The 16707-nt window shown below is 50.9% G+C and overlaps 1 protein-coding gene across 3 annotated transcripts; it reads left to right on the top strand.

Annotated features, from left to right (window-relative positions):
* Window positions 1-395: 395 nt before the first annotated feature.
* On the top strand, window positions 396-14788 carry SDE2 (SDE2 telomere maintenance homolog). 3 transcript variants are annotated; one of them, XM_049635098.1, is made up of 9 exons: window positions 527-574; window positions 1377-1569; window positions 2395-2449; window positions 6216-6333; window positions 7967-8078; window positions 8324-8493; window positions 9179-9293; window positions 11378-11864; window positions 14460-14788. In XM_049635098.1, the coding sequence occupies exons 2-9, from the start codon at window positions 1460-1462 to the stop codon at window positions 14679-14681; spliced, it is 1389 nt and encodes a 462-aa protein (XP_049491055.1). In that variant the 5' UTR covers window positions 527-574; window positions 1377-1459; the 3' UTR covers window positions 14682-14788. The 3 variants fall into 3 exon arrangements, with proteins under 3 accessions (XP_049491056.1, XP_049491055.1, XP_049491058.1); XM_049635099.1 differs by lacking the exons at window positions 1377-1569; window positions 2395-2449 and having other exon boundaries at window positions 396-574; XM_049635101.1 differs by lacking the exons at window positions 527-574; window positions 1377-1569; window positions 2395-2449; window positions 6216-6333 and adding an exon at window positions 7406-7755.
* The last annotated feature ends 1919 nt before the right edge of the window (window positions 14789-16707 follow it).

The raw sequence follows: 16707 nt of genomic DNA, 5'->3' as shown, positions 1-16707 counted from the left end.
GCTTCCGGGACTGCAGGGCCGCGCCTCCCGCCCCCGGGGAGCGCGCCTCCTCCGGCCCCGGCTCGCCGAGACCCAAAAATAACCGCGCGGCGTCACCGAAGGGGCCGAGGCCCGCGGGCGGCGCCCCGCACCCGCCTTATCGCTCGCGGCCAGAGCGCTGGAAACCCGGCCCCGCGCGGCCTTTTATACGGGGTCCCCCGAGCCCCGCCCCAGCAACGTCTCCTAGCAACGCCTCGCCCGCGCGCTCCGGCGCCTTATCGGCCTCCTCCAGGCCTTTCCCGTTCCCCTCCCCCGCCGGCGCGGCGCGGCGCGAGGGCCCGGCCCACGTGACTGGCCCCAGGGGAGGGGCGGGGCGAGCGGCCGCTGTGGGGGCGGGGCGCTGAAGGCCCCGTGACGCCATCGAGGCGCGCCGGGCGAGTCGTGGCTCCTTCTCTCCCGGCAGTCGCTCACTGAGATGGCGGAGGCTGCGGCGCTGGTGTGGGTTCGCGGCCCCGGCCTCGGGTGCCAGGCGGTGCGCTGTGCCTCGGCCTCGTGCTCCGTACGCGATGTGATCCGCCGGCACTGCCAGGATCAGGTGGGGTTCGAGCTCCCCGGGAGGAGGGAGACAGCGGCGGGCGGGGCGGGGCGGGGCGGGCAGGGCTGGGTGACCAGGGTCTGGCGGGGGCGCGTCTCTTCCCTGGGGTTGTGTTTCTGGGGCTGAAGGCCCCCCAGTGCGAAGGTGCTTCGAGCTGATGCTGAGGCCTTGTTTTGCTTTTGTGTTGGGGTGTTGGGGTGGTGGTGGTTCTATCTCCCTCCAGAGCGGGGAGCAGCCCCTCCGCTCTCAGGCGCTCAGTCCCGCCCTCGGTCTGGACTCTCAGCGCCCCGGGGCATTGTTCCTCCGTGCGTTCAGGAGGCCGTTGGACCCGCTGGCTTCTGAGGCTCATTTCCTTACATTTCCCCTGCATGCACCCTATGCGTTTTGTCCCCTGATCACCCAGCCCGGTTAGCTCCAACCCGGGACAGAGTGCCCTGTCCAAACACGGGCCACAGGATGGTGGCGGAGGGAGACGGGAAATGGGTTGGTAGGGTTGCCGGTCGAGGCCCAGCCCTCCCACTCGTGTCCTGGTGAGGGCGTGGGTTCGTGCGGTCTGTCGTTTAGATCTCTTCATTTGGCGGTCACATTTGTCCGTGCATATTTTTGAACACCTGTCACGGACTTGTCAAGTTCTGTGTGCGGTTTACTTAGTAGTCAAGCAAGCAGCTTTTACCAGCCGTAAACTGGTAAACCTTGAACCTGTTTGGTTCTTCGGTGGTCTCCCTGAATCTAATTTTAATTTTGGCACTTGATGGAGTCGTCTGTTTTTCTTTATAACCTCACGAAGTCCCTCTTTTCCCAGGCTGTTTCTTCTGCTTTGTTACTTACGGGCTTAACACATGTTAACACTGCAGTCTAAACCGAATTTGTATTTGAACCGGTTGCATGAGGAAGCAACACGTCTTTGCAAATAATGTGGTTTCTCAGCTTCCCCATTTGTTTTTCTACACTGCAGTCCAGTGTGAAAGCTGTCAGAGGTGTGTTCGGCCATCCAGGTGGGGAACTATTTTACAAAATAGGTTTTAGTATCTCTGAAAATCTTATTTCATGAATAAGTGCAACATTAGTTTAGTGATTTTAATATCTCTGAAAATCTTATTTCATGAATGTAGTACGAAATACATGGGATTTTTAATATCTCTGAAAATATTTCTTATCTCATGGCAGTTGATCCAAAATGACCAGAAAGAATAGGATCTTAATCATGAGAAGTATTGGAAAGAATAATTCTAAGTAAGAGGGGAGAAATATAAATGAAGGATTCAGTCGGGTGCTCAAGAAATATGACTGTGGCATGTGTGAACAGAAACAAGAAACTTATAAAAGGGCATTTGATGAGATACTGGAACAAATAAAAGTAGCTCAAGTTCACGTCTGTGCTTTTTATTTTTACTTATTTATTAAAAAAAATTTTTTTTAACATTTATCTATCTTTGAGAGACGGAGCGAGACAGAGCATGAGCAGGGGAGGGGCAGAGACACAGGGAGACACAGAATCCGAAGCAGCTGCAGGCTCCCAGCTGACAGCACACAGCCTGACGCGGGGGCTCAAACTCAGGAACTGCGAGATCGTGACCTGAGCCCCCCAGGCGCCCCACATCTGTGCTTTTTAAAGCCAAATTATTGGGACGCAGGATGAAGTCAGTGTTAGTTCCCACCGAGAGAGTAAAAATCTGTTGGCTGGTCTGCAGGCTAGGATAGCACAGATGAAGCCGGCTGCAGAGTTAATAGGAAATTTATTTCTCCCGGGGACCTGGTGCGGTTGTGAAATGTCATCGTGACTCCCTCGGCCGTCTCCTGCTTTCTGATTCACCGAGAAGCCTCGATCTAGAAAATTACAGACTACGAGACACTTTCCTGTTTGAAACGTTATCGGTAAGAATGAAGCATCCCACTCTTGCCTGGAGAATCTAAGTCCCTTTGATCCAGAGAAGCACTCTATCTGGATTTCCAGCCCGGGCGCAGGACTTCAGATTCGGAGTTCTGAACACGACATTCCACGTTTATCTTAACTTTGTGGTTTCCAAGGAGACAGGAGCCTGGATCTAATCTACTTAGTAGTCTGGACCTGATGTTGCCCCTTTTAAAAATTTTTTTTTTTTTCAATGTTTTTTATTTATTTTTGGGACAGAGAGAGACAGAGCATGAACGGGGGAGGGGCAGAGAGAGAGGGAGACACAGAATCGGAAACAGGCTCCAGGCTCCGAGCCATCAGCCCAGAGCCCGACGCGGGGCTCGAACTCACGGACCGCGAGATCGTGACCTGGCTGAAGTCGGAGGCTCAACCGACTGCGCCACCCAGGCGCCCCTGATGTTGCCCCTTTTAGACACAGCTCAGCTCATTTTGAGTCTCTCAAAACTCTTTCATTTAAATTTCACCCAAATTCCACCCTTGCCCCAAATCCTGCAACAATTATTTTTTGGTGGTGGTGGTGAGACACCCCTGCGAGTGCAATCCCCCCCCCCCCCCCCCAGTGAGTCAGTAAACTTGGCTTTGTTGAACTACTGGTCTGTCTCTGGTAGCCTCAGGCTTTGTGTTTGAAAAACTTGATAATGTGCAAAGGTTAAAGGCCCTTGAATTGATTCTAAATTTCCTTTGCTCTTGGTTTCTACTAGTGATTGTTGAAAGCATGTGACAAGTAGAAAATGCAATTTTGTTGATCAGTTGTCTTAACAAGCAGTTCTTGTTTGGAAATGGAGTGTGGTGTATATAATTTTTCTGCTTTCGCATGAATGTCTTTTAAAGTTATTCAGAATTTTGGGGGCACCTAAGTGGCCCAGTCGGCGAAGCATCCAGCTTCGGCTCAGGTCATGATCTCACGGTTTGTGGGTTCAAACCCCACGTAGTCTCTGTGCTGATAGCTCGGAGCCTGGAGCCTGTTTTGGATTCTGTGTCTCCCTCTCTCTCTCTGCCCGTGCCCCGCTTGTGTTCTCTATTTCTCGAAAATAAATGAGTAAACGTTAAAAATTTTAAAAAAAATTGTAATTACCCTCGCTTTGCCCAGTGTCCTGTCCCGTCTTCCCTACTGAATGGCTTACTTAGCGTTAGTTCTCTCTCCCCTGCATTTCCCAGTGTTTTCCCTTTTTCCTGGATCAGTCCTCCCAGTGCACACACTTGAGCCCACATCCCTTCCAGCTGTCCCCTCATCTTCCCTGGTTTTCTTTATAGAAAATACTCTTGAACGTAAACCTCTCTCCTTCGGTGCGTCCTCCAGTCGGGCTTCTGTGCCCATCACTCCAGCAGACCGACTCGCGCCTCCCGGGTCAAGGTCTTGTGTGTTGCCGTATCTGGTGATCAGTTTCCAGTCTTCCTCTCTCGTGGCCTCTCAGCTTCCGTGGGCACAGGCGACCGTTCCCTCCTTGGCATGCTTTGCTTACCGGTCCAGATGTCACCCTCGTTCTCTTCCACCTCACTAGCCTCCCTTCCAGTGTCTCTTGCTGCTTCCTCCTTATCTCCCTGGTCTCTAAACCTTAGAGTGGCCTGGCCGAGTTTTCTGATCCTTCTTCTGACGCTCCCTCCTCCCCCACGTGGGCAACTTCGTCCATTCTCATTCTCAGGGCGGTAAGTACCATCGGTGTGTTGACGTCTCCCAGATGTAAGGCTCCAGCCCAGCCCTCTGCCCCAGACTCCAGACTTGTGTCCCCACCGGGTTACCCCGCATCTCGCATGGCTATTAGGCCTCTCAAAGAAGCACACCCAGCATGAGACCAGTACTCTCCCCAAATACGTGCTGTCTCACTCTTCCCCTTAGACCAGATTTTTGGGCTCCTCTGTATTCCTCTGTTGATCTCACTGCCCTCACTCAGGGCACTAGGGCCCCTCACGGTCCTCATCACCTTCCGTCTACCACCCCTGGTGCAGATGGCCCTCGCGTCTCACCTGGATTGTCATGATAGCTTCTCGCTGACGTCTCTGCTTCTGTAGTCTCATTTCCAGTTCACCAGCTTGAGTGATCCTTTTTTTTTTTTAAATTTTAATGTTTTATTTATTTTTGAGACAGAGAGAGACAGAGCGTGAGCAGGGGAGGGGCAGAGAGAGAGAGGGAGACACAGAATCCGAAGCAGGCTCCAGGCTCCGAGCTGTCAGCACAGAGCCCAACACGGGACTCGAACCCGTGAATTGCAAGATCATGACCTGAGCCGAAGTCGGATGCTTAACTGATTGAGCCACCCAGGCGCCCCATAGAGTGATCCTTAAAGACTATAACTCAGCTCTCAGTTTGTTCAAAACCCTGCAGTGGCTTCATTCAGAGTAAAACCAGAGTCCTTACAGTGGCTTCTAAGGCCTTCTCCTTCCCCTTTTGGAGATTTCTTCCAGCCACATCGGTGGGGTTGCTGTTCCATGCGTATCTAGGCTTATCCCTCCTGCCCGCCTTTGCATTTGGGCTCTCTGGAGTGCTGTCCCCCACGTGGCCTGTTCTCTCCCTTTGCTTAATTCTCTGCTCAAATGTCACTTGGCCCGAGAGGCTCCTCTTGACCACCTGTATGTAAAATGTATTACCACCATGCCCGTCTGCGTATGCTGCCCCTTCACTCTGCTCATCGCCATTTGACATAGTATGTACTTCGTGTGTTCGTCATCTGGGTTTCCCCGCTGGAGTGTAAGCTCCGTGAGGGAGGGTCTGTGTTCACTATATTATTCACTACGGTATCCCAGCGCTTAGAAAGTACCTGGCAAACAGTAGGGACTTAATATTTGTTGAATGAACAGATAGTTCCTGTTGAAATAGCTGTGTGGTGTGGTTCAGAGTGAGTGTTCGTTGTGTCTATTTTAGGAAGATACCAATCATGCACTTTAAAAAAAATTCTTAGAGCTTGTGTGCGCAAGCTGGGAAGGGGCAGAGGGAGGGGGAGAGAGAATCCCAAGCAGGCCCCATACTCAGCGAGGAGCCCGACACGGGACTTGATCTCACGACCGTGAGATCCTGACCTGAGCCGAAATCAAGAGTCCGACGCTCAATGGACAGAGTCACCCAGGCACCCCACTAGTCATGCATTTTTCCTTTTGTTGGCGTTTGGTCTCTTAGCACTTGATGTTACAGATTTAATTGTGTACTTCGGAGGGTACTCCTCTGTTGTCTCACTTTATGGCATCACAGACTTGGTTAGAAAGACTTAACAGTTTATATATTTTTTATCTATCACTTGTTCTGAGAATTTTTGAGATACACGGAGCGGGCTTAGGACTATGCCGGCTTCTGCTGTGAGTCGGGGACACGAGCAGAGATCACCGCCGCCAGCTGGCCCAGAATACTTACGGTCACTTCCAAACCTGTTCGGCCTGACATTCCCCGTTTACAAAAGTCAGGACAGAATGGGACTTGCAGAGTTACTGGGTCTGAGCCCCATACAGCTCCCTACCTTGGCTCTGGTTTCCCGCCAGAGAAGAAGGCAGCGGTTTTTATTTTCACCCGAAAGACTAAAAGTTCTCGTACGTATCATGGTGGGGTGTCAGGAAAAAATTGTGCGAAATGACTTTTTTCTTTCAGTAGTTTCGACTTTCCGTTCAGCAAATGCTCGTTGACCACTCGCTGTCTGCGTGTAACTGGAGTAAATGAAAAGATAACGGGCCAGGCCCCTTCCTGCAGGAAACTCGTATCGTCTCGTAAACAGCATTTAAAAACCCCAAACTTGTCTCTAGGATGTTCCAGTGGAATGCTTCTTTGTGAAGTGCGACGGATCGCTCACAGACACCAGCGACAGAGTGCGGCATGGCGCCGTCTATAGTCTGGAACCCAGGCTCCTCGGTGGCAAAGGAGGTAGGACAGGAGCGGCGGCTGCTCACCGTGGAGCCCCCACCTTGAGCCCCGTGCGTTAGATTCACCAGCTCCTTGGCCTCTGTAGTTTCCGGTTTTGTTTGCCTTCTGAAATCCTTTAGTTACTTACCTAATTTTGAATATTTTCTCTTTTATTCCTTTTTTTTTTTTTTTAAAGTTTATTTGAGAGAGATCTCAAGCAGAGGAGGGGCGGGGGTGGGGGAGAGAATCCCACACAGGCTCTGCACTGTCAGCACAGAGCCTGATGCGGGGCTTGATCTCACGAACCCCGAGGTCATCACCTCAGTCAGGATCAAGGGTTGGACGCTTAATTGACCGAGCCACCCAGGCACCCCTTTCTTTTATTCTTTTTGAGGACTATATTGTCTGATTAGTTTCTACCTTCGTCAGCAGGGTAACACTCGGGCAACCTAGGTTCTAAAACTTCGGGGAAGATTTGATGAGAGACGATCATTACTCTGTCCAGTTTGCTGAAGGAGGAACGTTAAAACAACTAAATCGGCTTGTGAAATAACAGTCATTTCCAGGTCGGGGTAGATTAAGAGGCAAAAGAAACTAAAAGAGCAAACGCTGAGAATTACCGTGGTTCTGGGTATTTCTCCTGATGTACTGGCCTGTAATCCCGAAGCTTTCTCAACACCTACCGTGATTTGGTGCGGTTTTCAGAGAGCTGGCATCGAATTACAATCATCCTGCTGCTGTTTGAAACTGTGTCCGTGAGAATGAAGCTTATCATATGAGCCAGTGACAACTTAAAATTGCTTTTCCTTTGAAACTCACTGCAAAATCTCACCATAAATTACTTCTTAATTTTTTTATTAAAATTTTTTCTAAGTATATTTAAGACCGAGAGAGAGTTGGAGCACCTGGGTGGCTCAGTCGGCTAAGCATTCGACTTCGACTCAGGTCATGATCTCGCCGTTGCTGGGTTCGAGCCCCGTGTCAGGGTCTGTGCTGACAGCTCAGAGCCTGGAGCCTGCTTTGGATTCTGTGTCTCCCTTTCTCTCTCTGCCCCCCCCCCCCCCCCGCCACTCGGCGTGCGTGCTCCCTCTCTCTCAAAAACAAAAAAAAATTTTTTTGAAAAATTAAAAAAGAGACAGTGGACACGTGAATGCGAACGGGGGAGGGGGCAGGGGCAGAGGGAAGGGAGAGGGAGAACCCCAAGCAGGCTCCACGTTGTCCGCACAGAGCCCAGTGTGGGCTCTGAACTCATGAACTGTGAGATCTTGACCTGAGCTGAAACCAGACGCTCAGCTGACTGAGCCACCCCACGGGCCCCTCACCATGAAGTTTTGTTTAAGTTCTTCATCCGGGAATCTTGGGATCTGTGGCACTGGGCAAAGCCCTCCGAAGAGCCCCAGTGGCGTGGATGCAGTGTTGCGGAGATCCAAAGGAAGGGCGAAGGTGTGAGGCTGAATCGAGTTTATCAGTACTTGTACCTGGGTGGGGTCCTGACATCCCTTTCTTTAAAAAAAAAAAAAAAGAAAGAAAGAAAAAGAAAGAATGAAAGAGATCCTTTTTACTCTTGTGGCCGAACACCGTTTTCGCGAATTGGCCTTTACCCACCCCCTCGAATCCCCTCACCTGTTCTCTCCAAATGTGTGTATCTGCTCAGGGTTCGGATCTATGCTCCGCGCGCTTGGTGCTCAGATTGAGAAGACGACCAACCGAGAGGCTTGCCGGGACCTCAGCGGGCGGAGGCTGCGAGATGTCAACCACGAGAAAGCGTAAGACGCCCCCTGTTTTGGTTGTTTCCAAGAGAGCGGTGTTTTCTGTCGGTGGTGGTCGTGCGCGTGCCGTGCGTACGGAAACGTAGACTTGAAATGTTAGCGCTCTCATCCATCGCTCTCGACTTTCATCTCTCCCTGTCCGAGGGAAAGTCACAGCACGCACGGGACAGGGCGAATCTGTCGCGGGGGCGGGGCTCTTTCTGCGTAAACGGGCGGGTGCGTGAGCGTCTCTCGCATCCCAGGATGGCCGAGTGGGTGAAACAGCAGGCCGAGCGAGAGGCTGAAAAGGAGCAGAAGCGTCTGGAGCGGCTGCAGCGGAAGCTGGCGGAGCCCAGACCCTGCTCGGCCAACCCCGCCTACCAGCGGCAGTGCCACGAGATGGCCGAGCGCCTGGAGGACTCGGTCCTCAAAGGTGAGAAGGAGTCACGCCGTCCCCCGAGGACCGGATGGAGGCCGGGGGGTGGGGGTCTCCGCTCAGTGACAACCCACGCTCCTTACGCCCCAGAACAGACGGCACACTCCCACGGTATTTGTACTTGACTCCCGCGGGCCCCAGGTAAGAACCTCCTTGTGCTCGGTGGGGCTGTCCTGTGTCTTCAGGAGGAGTTGAGACCTCAGCACGTTTGTTTCTAGTTTTAGGTCAGCGTTTTTAATGGTATTTTAAGGAGAACGATGGTCCTCGGCTTCCGTGTGTGTTTTTTGTATCCAGAGCGTTAATGCTGGGGCCGTTGGGGGTTCGGCTGAATAAGAAGGAATCTTTTCAGTCAGGAGGTTATGACAAAGTGATACCCAAGTAATGTGTACAAGGGGGCAGACCAGCAGGCGTGGGGAGGCCGCACACGAACCTGTCCGTGTCAGGGCTGCAGACTGGATGCCGGTGTTTTCCAACCTGCTTCCAGAGCCGGGATGCTCAGTGCTTAGCTCTGTGTAAATTTGAGGTGACTCTCACAGTAACCGTAGCAAATCTCGGTCCGATAAGAGACTAGATCCGGAGCTTTGGATGACAACGCCGTTGTCTTGCAGTCCGTACTGGGTATGACTTCTTTAATTGTCCTTACTCCTGACAGCGTAACTGAGTTGTTAACACTTGTGGTTAGGTATGCAGGCTGCTTCCAGCAAGGTGGTGTCGGCGGAAATTGGGGAGAGTCGGAAACGACCCAACAAATCAAAAACGGACAGAGGAGCCAGTTCAGGGAAGAGGAAATGCCTTTGGTAAGCATATGCTTCGTTTTCATCGCGAAGAGATCTGTGTGGACTGACGCATTTCCTTCTTGTCTGTCTGGCATAAACACTTGTAGCTTTTCATTTTTATTTATTTATTTTTTAAGTTCACTTATTTATTTTGAGGGGGGGGGAGGGGAGGGGGAGGGAGGGAGAGAGAGAAGGAGAGAGGGAGAATCCCAAGCGGGCTCTGCACTGGCAGTGCAGAGCCCGACGTGGGGCTTGAACCCGTGAACTGCGAGATCACGACCTGAGCCGAAATCAAGGGTCGGACACTTATCCGACTGAGCCACCCCGGCGCCCCTGGCATAAACACTTTTTAAAGTAATGTTTGAAGGGAGCTCAGAAATTTCCAGAATGCTTCGGTCTTCAGGTCTGCACGGTTGTCACGCTGGACACACCGCTCATGGCTTCTGCCTCGAGTACCAGGCATGCCGTCTAAAGGAGCAGGGCTTTTTTTTTTTACAGTGAAAGATCACCCGAAAGTAAGTTTATACTTGAATTACTGTTTGGCGTTGAAAGAGTTAACTTTCAGACATTCTTGGTGGAAACTGTACTTTCTAGATTGTTCTGTCTTCTCTGTGGCTTTTCACGGTCGTTACTGACGTGTTTGGCCGCTGCCCGACCTCTCCTGGCCGCTTGTGCACTTGCCGCTGGAAAGCACAGTGGTGCCTTTTCTTGTCCGTCCCCGGGAGCTCTCCCGCCCTTCCCACTTGGTCCTCCGGTTACTAGTTCTAGAAAATCCCTTGGGCCGAGTTCTAGAAAATCCGTCCAGATGGATCTTGCTTCCTTGTTGGCTTCCGCCTTGGGGATAGAAAGAAAATTATTAACCGAAGACCACGTAACTCTGCGAGTCCAGCATAGAATCTGGGGTGTTCTTTGTGAAATAGGAACCAAGCGTTCTTGAGAGAAAAGGTAGCGGTGTCGTGTGTTGGGGCAACGGCTAGCGAGACCGAGACAGTGTGAGCAGGGAAGGGGCAGAAGGAGAGGGAGAAAGTGAGAGGATCCCAAGCAGGCTCTTCGATGTGGGGCTTGAACTCACGAACCTCGAGATCATGACCTGAGCCAAAATCAAGAATCGGATGCTTAACCGACTGAGCCACCCAGGCGCCCTGAGATACGATTTATATACGCCAAAGTTCACACGTTCTGATTGAATAGTTGTGTGAGTGTTGAAAAATCGTGTAACCGCTACCAAAATCAAGATACAGAATATTGCATTTCCCTAAAAATTGCCGGTGTGCCTCTTCACGGTTAGTTCCCGTGCCCCCAACCCCGAACCCCGCTGATCTGTGGTGTGTTTGTTCTGATGGTTTTGTCTTTCTGGGGGTGTCCCACAGCCCTGCGTGTCTGGCTTTTCTCACTTAGCGCGATGCTTTGCAGCCCATGGCTGGGATTGTACGCGTCATTCGTTCCTCCTTAGTGCCAAGTATTATCTTTTCTATCTCTCCGTTCTCCTGGCGATAGCTTGGGAAGTTTCCAGTTTGGGGCAATTACAGACTTTCCTTTTAACTGCTTGTTGTCTCATCTAGTTTCTAACAGTTGAGATTTCATAGGAGATAGGAAAAATAGCTTTAGACAAAATCACTTTTGCTCTAAGAGATTCACGCCTTTATTAAAGAGGAGTCCTGGGGCGCCTGGGTGGCTCAGTTGGTTAAGCGGCCGACTTTGGCTCAGGTCATGATCTCACAGTCCGTGAGTTCGAACCCCGCGTCGGGCTCTGTGCTGACAGCTCGGAGCCTGGAGCCTGTTTCAGATTCTGTGCCTCCTTCTCTCTCTGACCCTCCCCTGTTCATGCTCTGTCTCTGTCTCAAAAATAAATAAACATTAAAAAAAAAATTTAAAAAATAAAGAGGAGTCCTTCTCGGATCTTTAGGACAGTGGGTTCCAGGCGGGTTCCGGTCGTAACTGAATCTCGCCATCTGTTTATCCCCGGGAGTATCTTCTGGAACTTACCTGCCCTCCATCTCCAGTGAGCAGATACTTGGATCCGACAGGGCCCGCTCCCTGGACAGGCGGGGGCTCTGTCCCACATAGAAGCTGGGGGTGGTGTCACGCCTTTCTGTCCCCTGCAGGTTGGGCACGGAAGGACTAGAGACCGTGGAGGAGTCCAGCTCAGAGACCTCGGATGGCGACGGGGAAGAAGCTCCCGGCACTTCAGGAGTGAGCTTCCACACTCCCAGAAGCGGCGATGGCGCTGAGGCGGCAGCCGAATCTGCCGGCAGCTGTCCGAGGGCGGGTGTGCAGGCTGCGGACTCTAGGCCGCCGCAGGCGCCCGGGCCAGGCTCTGGGTGTGCGGTCTCCGCAGACGCCGGGCCGGGCCGGACCTCCGCCGGGGGGCGCGAGCAGGGGACCGTGGCCGTGGAAACAGAGAAGAGCCTGGAGCAGGGAGGGGCCGGGGGCGAGGAGCCCGCAGAAGAGGGGGCGGCCGGGGCAGGACCGACCGGAGAGACACAGGCACAGACACTGGAGGCGACTGACCCGGCTGCCGAGGTAGCGTCCGGAGAGTGCGGGGGAAGCGCGCCCGTGACCAAACCGGAGGACGGCCGGTCAGGAAACAGGGTAAGTGATTGGGGTCCCGTCTCCGGCCACGTCAGCCTTATGGCCTCAGTAAGTCCTTGAAATGAAAACGTGCTTCCCCCCCTGGGCTGCTTGGGGGAAGGTCTGTTAAATGACCAGCGGTGCGAGGAGTGAAGCTTGCCTAACCCCTCCGAAAATCCTAGATTGGTTTCTTTTCAAGTCTGGGGTGTGTGTCATTTTGCCACGAGGCGGTGTCCCTGGTTCCCTAGTTTATCGGTTCTAAGCTGCGCATTTACCATTTTAGTAATCTGTGAATTTGGACACATGTCACGTATCACAGTTCAGTTGGTATCGGTTATCCTTTTTTTTTTTTTATGTTTATTTTTGAGAGAGTGCAGGCGCCCACGCGCGAGTGGGGCAGGGGCTGGGAGGGGGACACAGAGGGTCCGAAGCGGGTTCCACACTGACAGCAGCGAGCCCGACGCGGGGCTCGAACTCACGAGCCGCGAAATCACGACCGGAGCCAACCGCTGACGCCCAACGGACGCAGCCCCCCAGGCGCCCCCGTTTATTCTTTGTCGATAACATAGACGATAACGAGGCGTGATGCGGCAGATGGCATTTTAGAGGGGCTGAAACGTGCTCATTTTCTAGCACCGAATCCCCGGTTGCTTTGTTTCTTTCTCGCGTGCGAGACTGTTGGGACAGTTGGCGTCAGCGGGATGTGACGCTCTCTCCGCAGGGAGAGGGGCAGCTGCCTTCTAATTTGTCTTCGCATCTTAAGCTCTGCATCCCGCCATCAAAGGATGGTTTTCGCTGCGCACAGTGTCCCTCCTGTTGTTCAGGACTCACGGCCTTCAGTGGACCAGCTTCCAGGAAGACTCTTCAGCGTTTACCGTTTGATCTAATAACGATTTGCTTTTTAGACTAGACGCACCCGGAACTACCTGCTGTCCTTCGGTAAACACGAAGCCTTTCGTTATTTGTTTAACCAGCACCTTCCCTGCCCTCAATTACAAAGCAGGAAGGCATCGATTGCATTCTCTAGGGAGGACAGTGGAATTGTTTATGCAAAGGGCTTTAATTTGGCTCTCACGCCATCTCTGCAGGGGTCAGCCTGTAGCTTTTGTGTTACTCTTTTTTTATGTTTACTTTTGAGACAGACGGAGTGTGAGCGGGAAGGGGCAGAGAAAGAGAGGGAGACACAGAATCCCAAGCAGCCTCCAGGCTCCGACAGCTCGGAGCCCAACACGGGGCTTGAACTCATGAACTTTGAGACGGTGACCTGAGCCGAAGTCGGCCGCTCGCCTGACTGAGCCACCCGGGCGCCCCTATAGTATTCTTATATGTTAGAAGCTTTTTCCTGTCTGAAGTCATAGAAATGTGAGTAAAGGGATATTTTAGGCATAAGATAAGGAGTAAGACCCGGATGACTTCTTTGAGCCTTCAGTCATGGAAACTGTTCTTGGTGGGGAGGTACTGATGTGTTTCTCACCACCATGTGCAGCCGTAGGTGGTGATTTAGGATTTGGCCAGAAATAATGAAACCAAGATTTACTCCTGAAATCTACCAAAGTGGTTCTTTCTAAAAAATAAAGTTCAACAAGAAGGATTAAGATTCTGTCCCTAGAACTCTTTAACGATTGAAAAATAACTTACTGTGACGGAAAATTACTCTTCTTGAATATATATTTTTTATGATTTTTTTTTAATGTTGATTTATTTTTGAGAGAGAGACACACAGTGTGAGCAGGGGAGGGGCTGAGAGAGAGGGAGACACAGAATCGGGAGCAGGCTCCAGGCTCTGAGCCGTCAGCACACAGCCCGACGCAGGGCTCGAACCCACGGACTGCGAGATCATGACCTGAGCTGAAGTCGGACGCTTCACCGACTAAGCCACCCAGGCGCCCCATTGGATATATTTTTTAAAAACTCCCGTATGTGAACATTTTTGTCCGTTGCAGAGCGTCCCTGGCTAGAAGTATTTCCTTGCGTCTGAGAGTCTGGAAAGGCTGCCGGACGGCTCGAACGATTACAAGGCTGTTGAACCGTGTTTGGATTTGTTGAGTTATAAACGTGGGAACTCAGACAGTCTTGATCATTAAGTTAGAGAGCGTCAGGGTGATGGAATCAGATGTGCAGGCCTGGAGTCTCATGAATGTTAAACTTTCCGAGGGTGCCACTCTTGGTTGTAACAGTGTGGGGCTGGGCTGGATGTGTCTTGCTGTTTGACCTACTGGAAAATCCAAAAAAGAAGAAAAGTCATATTAAGAATCTTGGGGGGGGGGGGGTGTGTGTGCCTGGGCGGCTCAGTCTCTCTCTCCCTCTCTCTCTGCCCCTTCCCCTCCCACTCAGTCTCCCTTGAAATGAATACACTTAAAAAAGGGATCTGGGCATCTTGTAACTTCTGTGACTGTTCTGAATGCTTGTTACTAAATGTACAGATGAGAAATTCATGGTCGTCTGTGTTCGTAATGAGAATCTGTGTGGAATGACATGTAGACGATTATTAAAATTCAGTAGCGAGATGCGGCTAATTAAATGAGAATTCCTTGATCAGCAGAGCACCGTGGACAGTTAAGGAGAGTCCTCAGGGGGAGGAGCTGGTTTTAAATACTTTCTTTTCTTTCCTCTCAGGATACTGGTCTGGCAACTCTAGATTTGCTGGCATTCACCTCTGCGGCGGAAATGGAAGCGCTGGGCTTGGACAGGCTCAAGAGTGAACTGACGGCCCGGGGGCTGAAATGTGGGGGCACCCTGCGGGAGCGGGCCGCCAGGCTCTTTTCTGTCCGCGGCCTGGCCAGGGAACAGATGGACCCCGCTCTGTTCGCCAGGCCGCCAAGGGGGAAGAAGAAATGAATGGCCCTGGCCGATAAACTCCTCCTGTATCGTCTGGCGTTTCTGACCTGCATAGTGGTGGCTCTTGGCCATTCTTCCTGTTGATATTAAAGCTGACTTTTTAATAACCCAGTTCCAACTCTCCTTTTGTTCGCTCTTTATAGAATTAATGTGTGAGACCGTCTGGGCCGGAAGTTTTCTTTGCGGGATGGGTTTTTATAACAGATTTCGTTTTCTTTATTTTTTATTTTTTTTCAACGTTTATTTTATTTTTGGGACAGAGAGAGACAGAGCATGAACGGGGGAGGGACAGAGAGAGAGGGAGACACAGAATCGGAAACAGGCTCCAGGCTCCGAGCCATCAGCCCAGAGCCCGATGCGGGGCTCGAACTCACGGACCGTGAGATCGTGACCTGGCTGAAGTCGGACGCTTAACCGACTGCGCCACCCAGGCGCCCCAATTTCGTTTTCTTTAATACCTATAGGGCTGGTCGGCCTTTTGGTTTCCTCTTGTGTCGTTTAGGCAAGTCATACTGTTGACCCTTGAACATCACAGGTTTGGGAAGCATGGGTCCACAGGTATGTGGGTTTTTTTCAGTAAGTACAGCACAGCACTGTAAACGTATTTTAGGATTTTTCCCAGTAACGTTTTCTTTTCTCGAGTTCACTTTATTGTGAGAATGCCACCTGCAAAGTAGGTGTTCAGCCGCCGTTTATGTTCTCAGTCAGGCCTCCTGTCCACAGGAGGGTAGGGGTAGCCGGGGTATTTGGGGGCCGTCAAAAGTTATACACGGCTTTTCGGCTGCCCGGGGGTCGATGCCTCTAACCCCTGCATTGTTCAAGGGTCAGCTGTGTTTTTGAGGAATTTATTCATTTGACCCAAGTTGTTAGTTTTTTGGACATAATTACTCATGGTGGTCCCTCCCTGTTTATTTATTTACTTTTTAATTTAAGTTTTCTTTAATTTTGAGAGGAAGGAAGGGAGAGAGAGTGTGCACAGGGGAGGGGCAGAGAGAGGGAAAGAGAGAGGATCCCAAGCAGGCTCCGCGTTGCCAGGGCAGAGCCTGACACGGGGCTTGAACCCACGAACCGTGAGATCACGACCTGAGCCGAAATCAAGAGTCGGATGCTCAACTGACTGAGCCACCCAGGCGCCCCTAGGCCTTTCTCTCATACAAGTATTTAAAGTTACATGCTTTTCTTTAAGCACCGCTTTAGATTGGTGTTAGATTTATTTTGGGTTGATTATTTGGAAGTATATTGCCTACTTAACAGGGGTTTGTTTTCTTTCCCCTAAATATCTTACTGATTTGTGCTTTCATTCCATCAAGGTTGGAGAATATGCTTATGGTTTCAATCTTTGTAGTCTTATTCATGATATGACTCCGTATGTGGCCTGTCTTGCTGAGCGTTCCACATACACTTGAAAAAAAAAATGCGTTTTCCGAAACGGTGGGTGAATTTGTTCTGTAATACCAATTAGGTAATTAATACTAGCGTTCACATTTCTGTGTCTTTACAGATTTTTTTGTGTGTCATGTGTTGAGAGGTGTTCTAATCTATTGTGTTTGTGCCATGGTCCCGTTCCTCTAATTGTATCGATTTTACTCCATATCTGGAAGGTCTGTTACTAGGTTATGTTACATCCTAGGAATGAATTGAGCATTTTGTTGTTACGAAACTTCCCTCTCTACCTCTGGTGACATCCTTTGTTTCCAACTCCGCTGTATCTGATGTGAATTAGAGCTTCTCTGACCTTCTGATGCTGTTTGCATACCTTTTTCTGTTCATTCACTTCTTACCTCTCTGTGTCTTTCTATTTAAAAGAAGGGAAATTCCTGTAGACCCCGTAAACTTGGATCTCACACTTTTATCTGTTCTGGCCCTGCCACTTATTTATTTATGTCCTTATCACTTACAGATTTTTTTTTAGTTTTTAATTTCATTTATTTGTTTTTTCATTTACGCCCAAATTTGTTCGCATATCGTGCAACAATGATTTCAGGAGTAGATTCCTTAGTGCCCCTCCCCCATTTACCCCATCTCC

Source organism: Panthera uncia, chromosome F1 (genome assembly GCF_023721935.1).
Source record: "Panthera uncia isolate 11264 chromosome F1, Puncia_PCG_1.0, whole genome shotgun sequence".
NCBI lineage: Eukaryota > Metazoa > Chordata > Mammalia > Carnivora > Felidae > Panthera > Panthera uncia.
The sequence above is the reverse complement of the archived record's forward strand: the minus strand, read 5'-3'. Positions and strand labels throughout refer to the sequence as shown.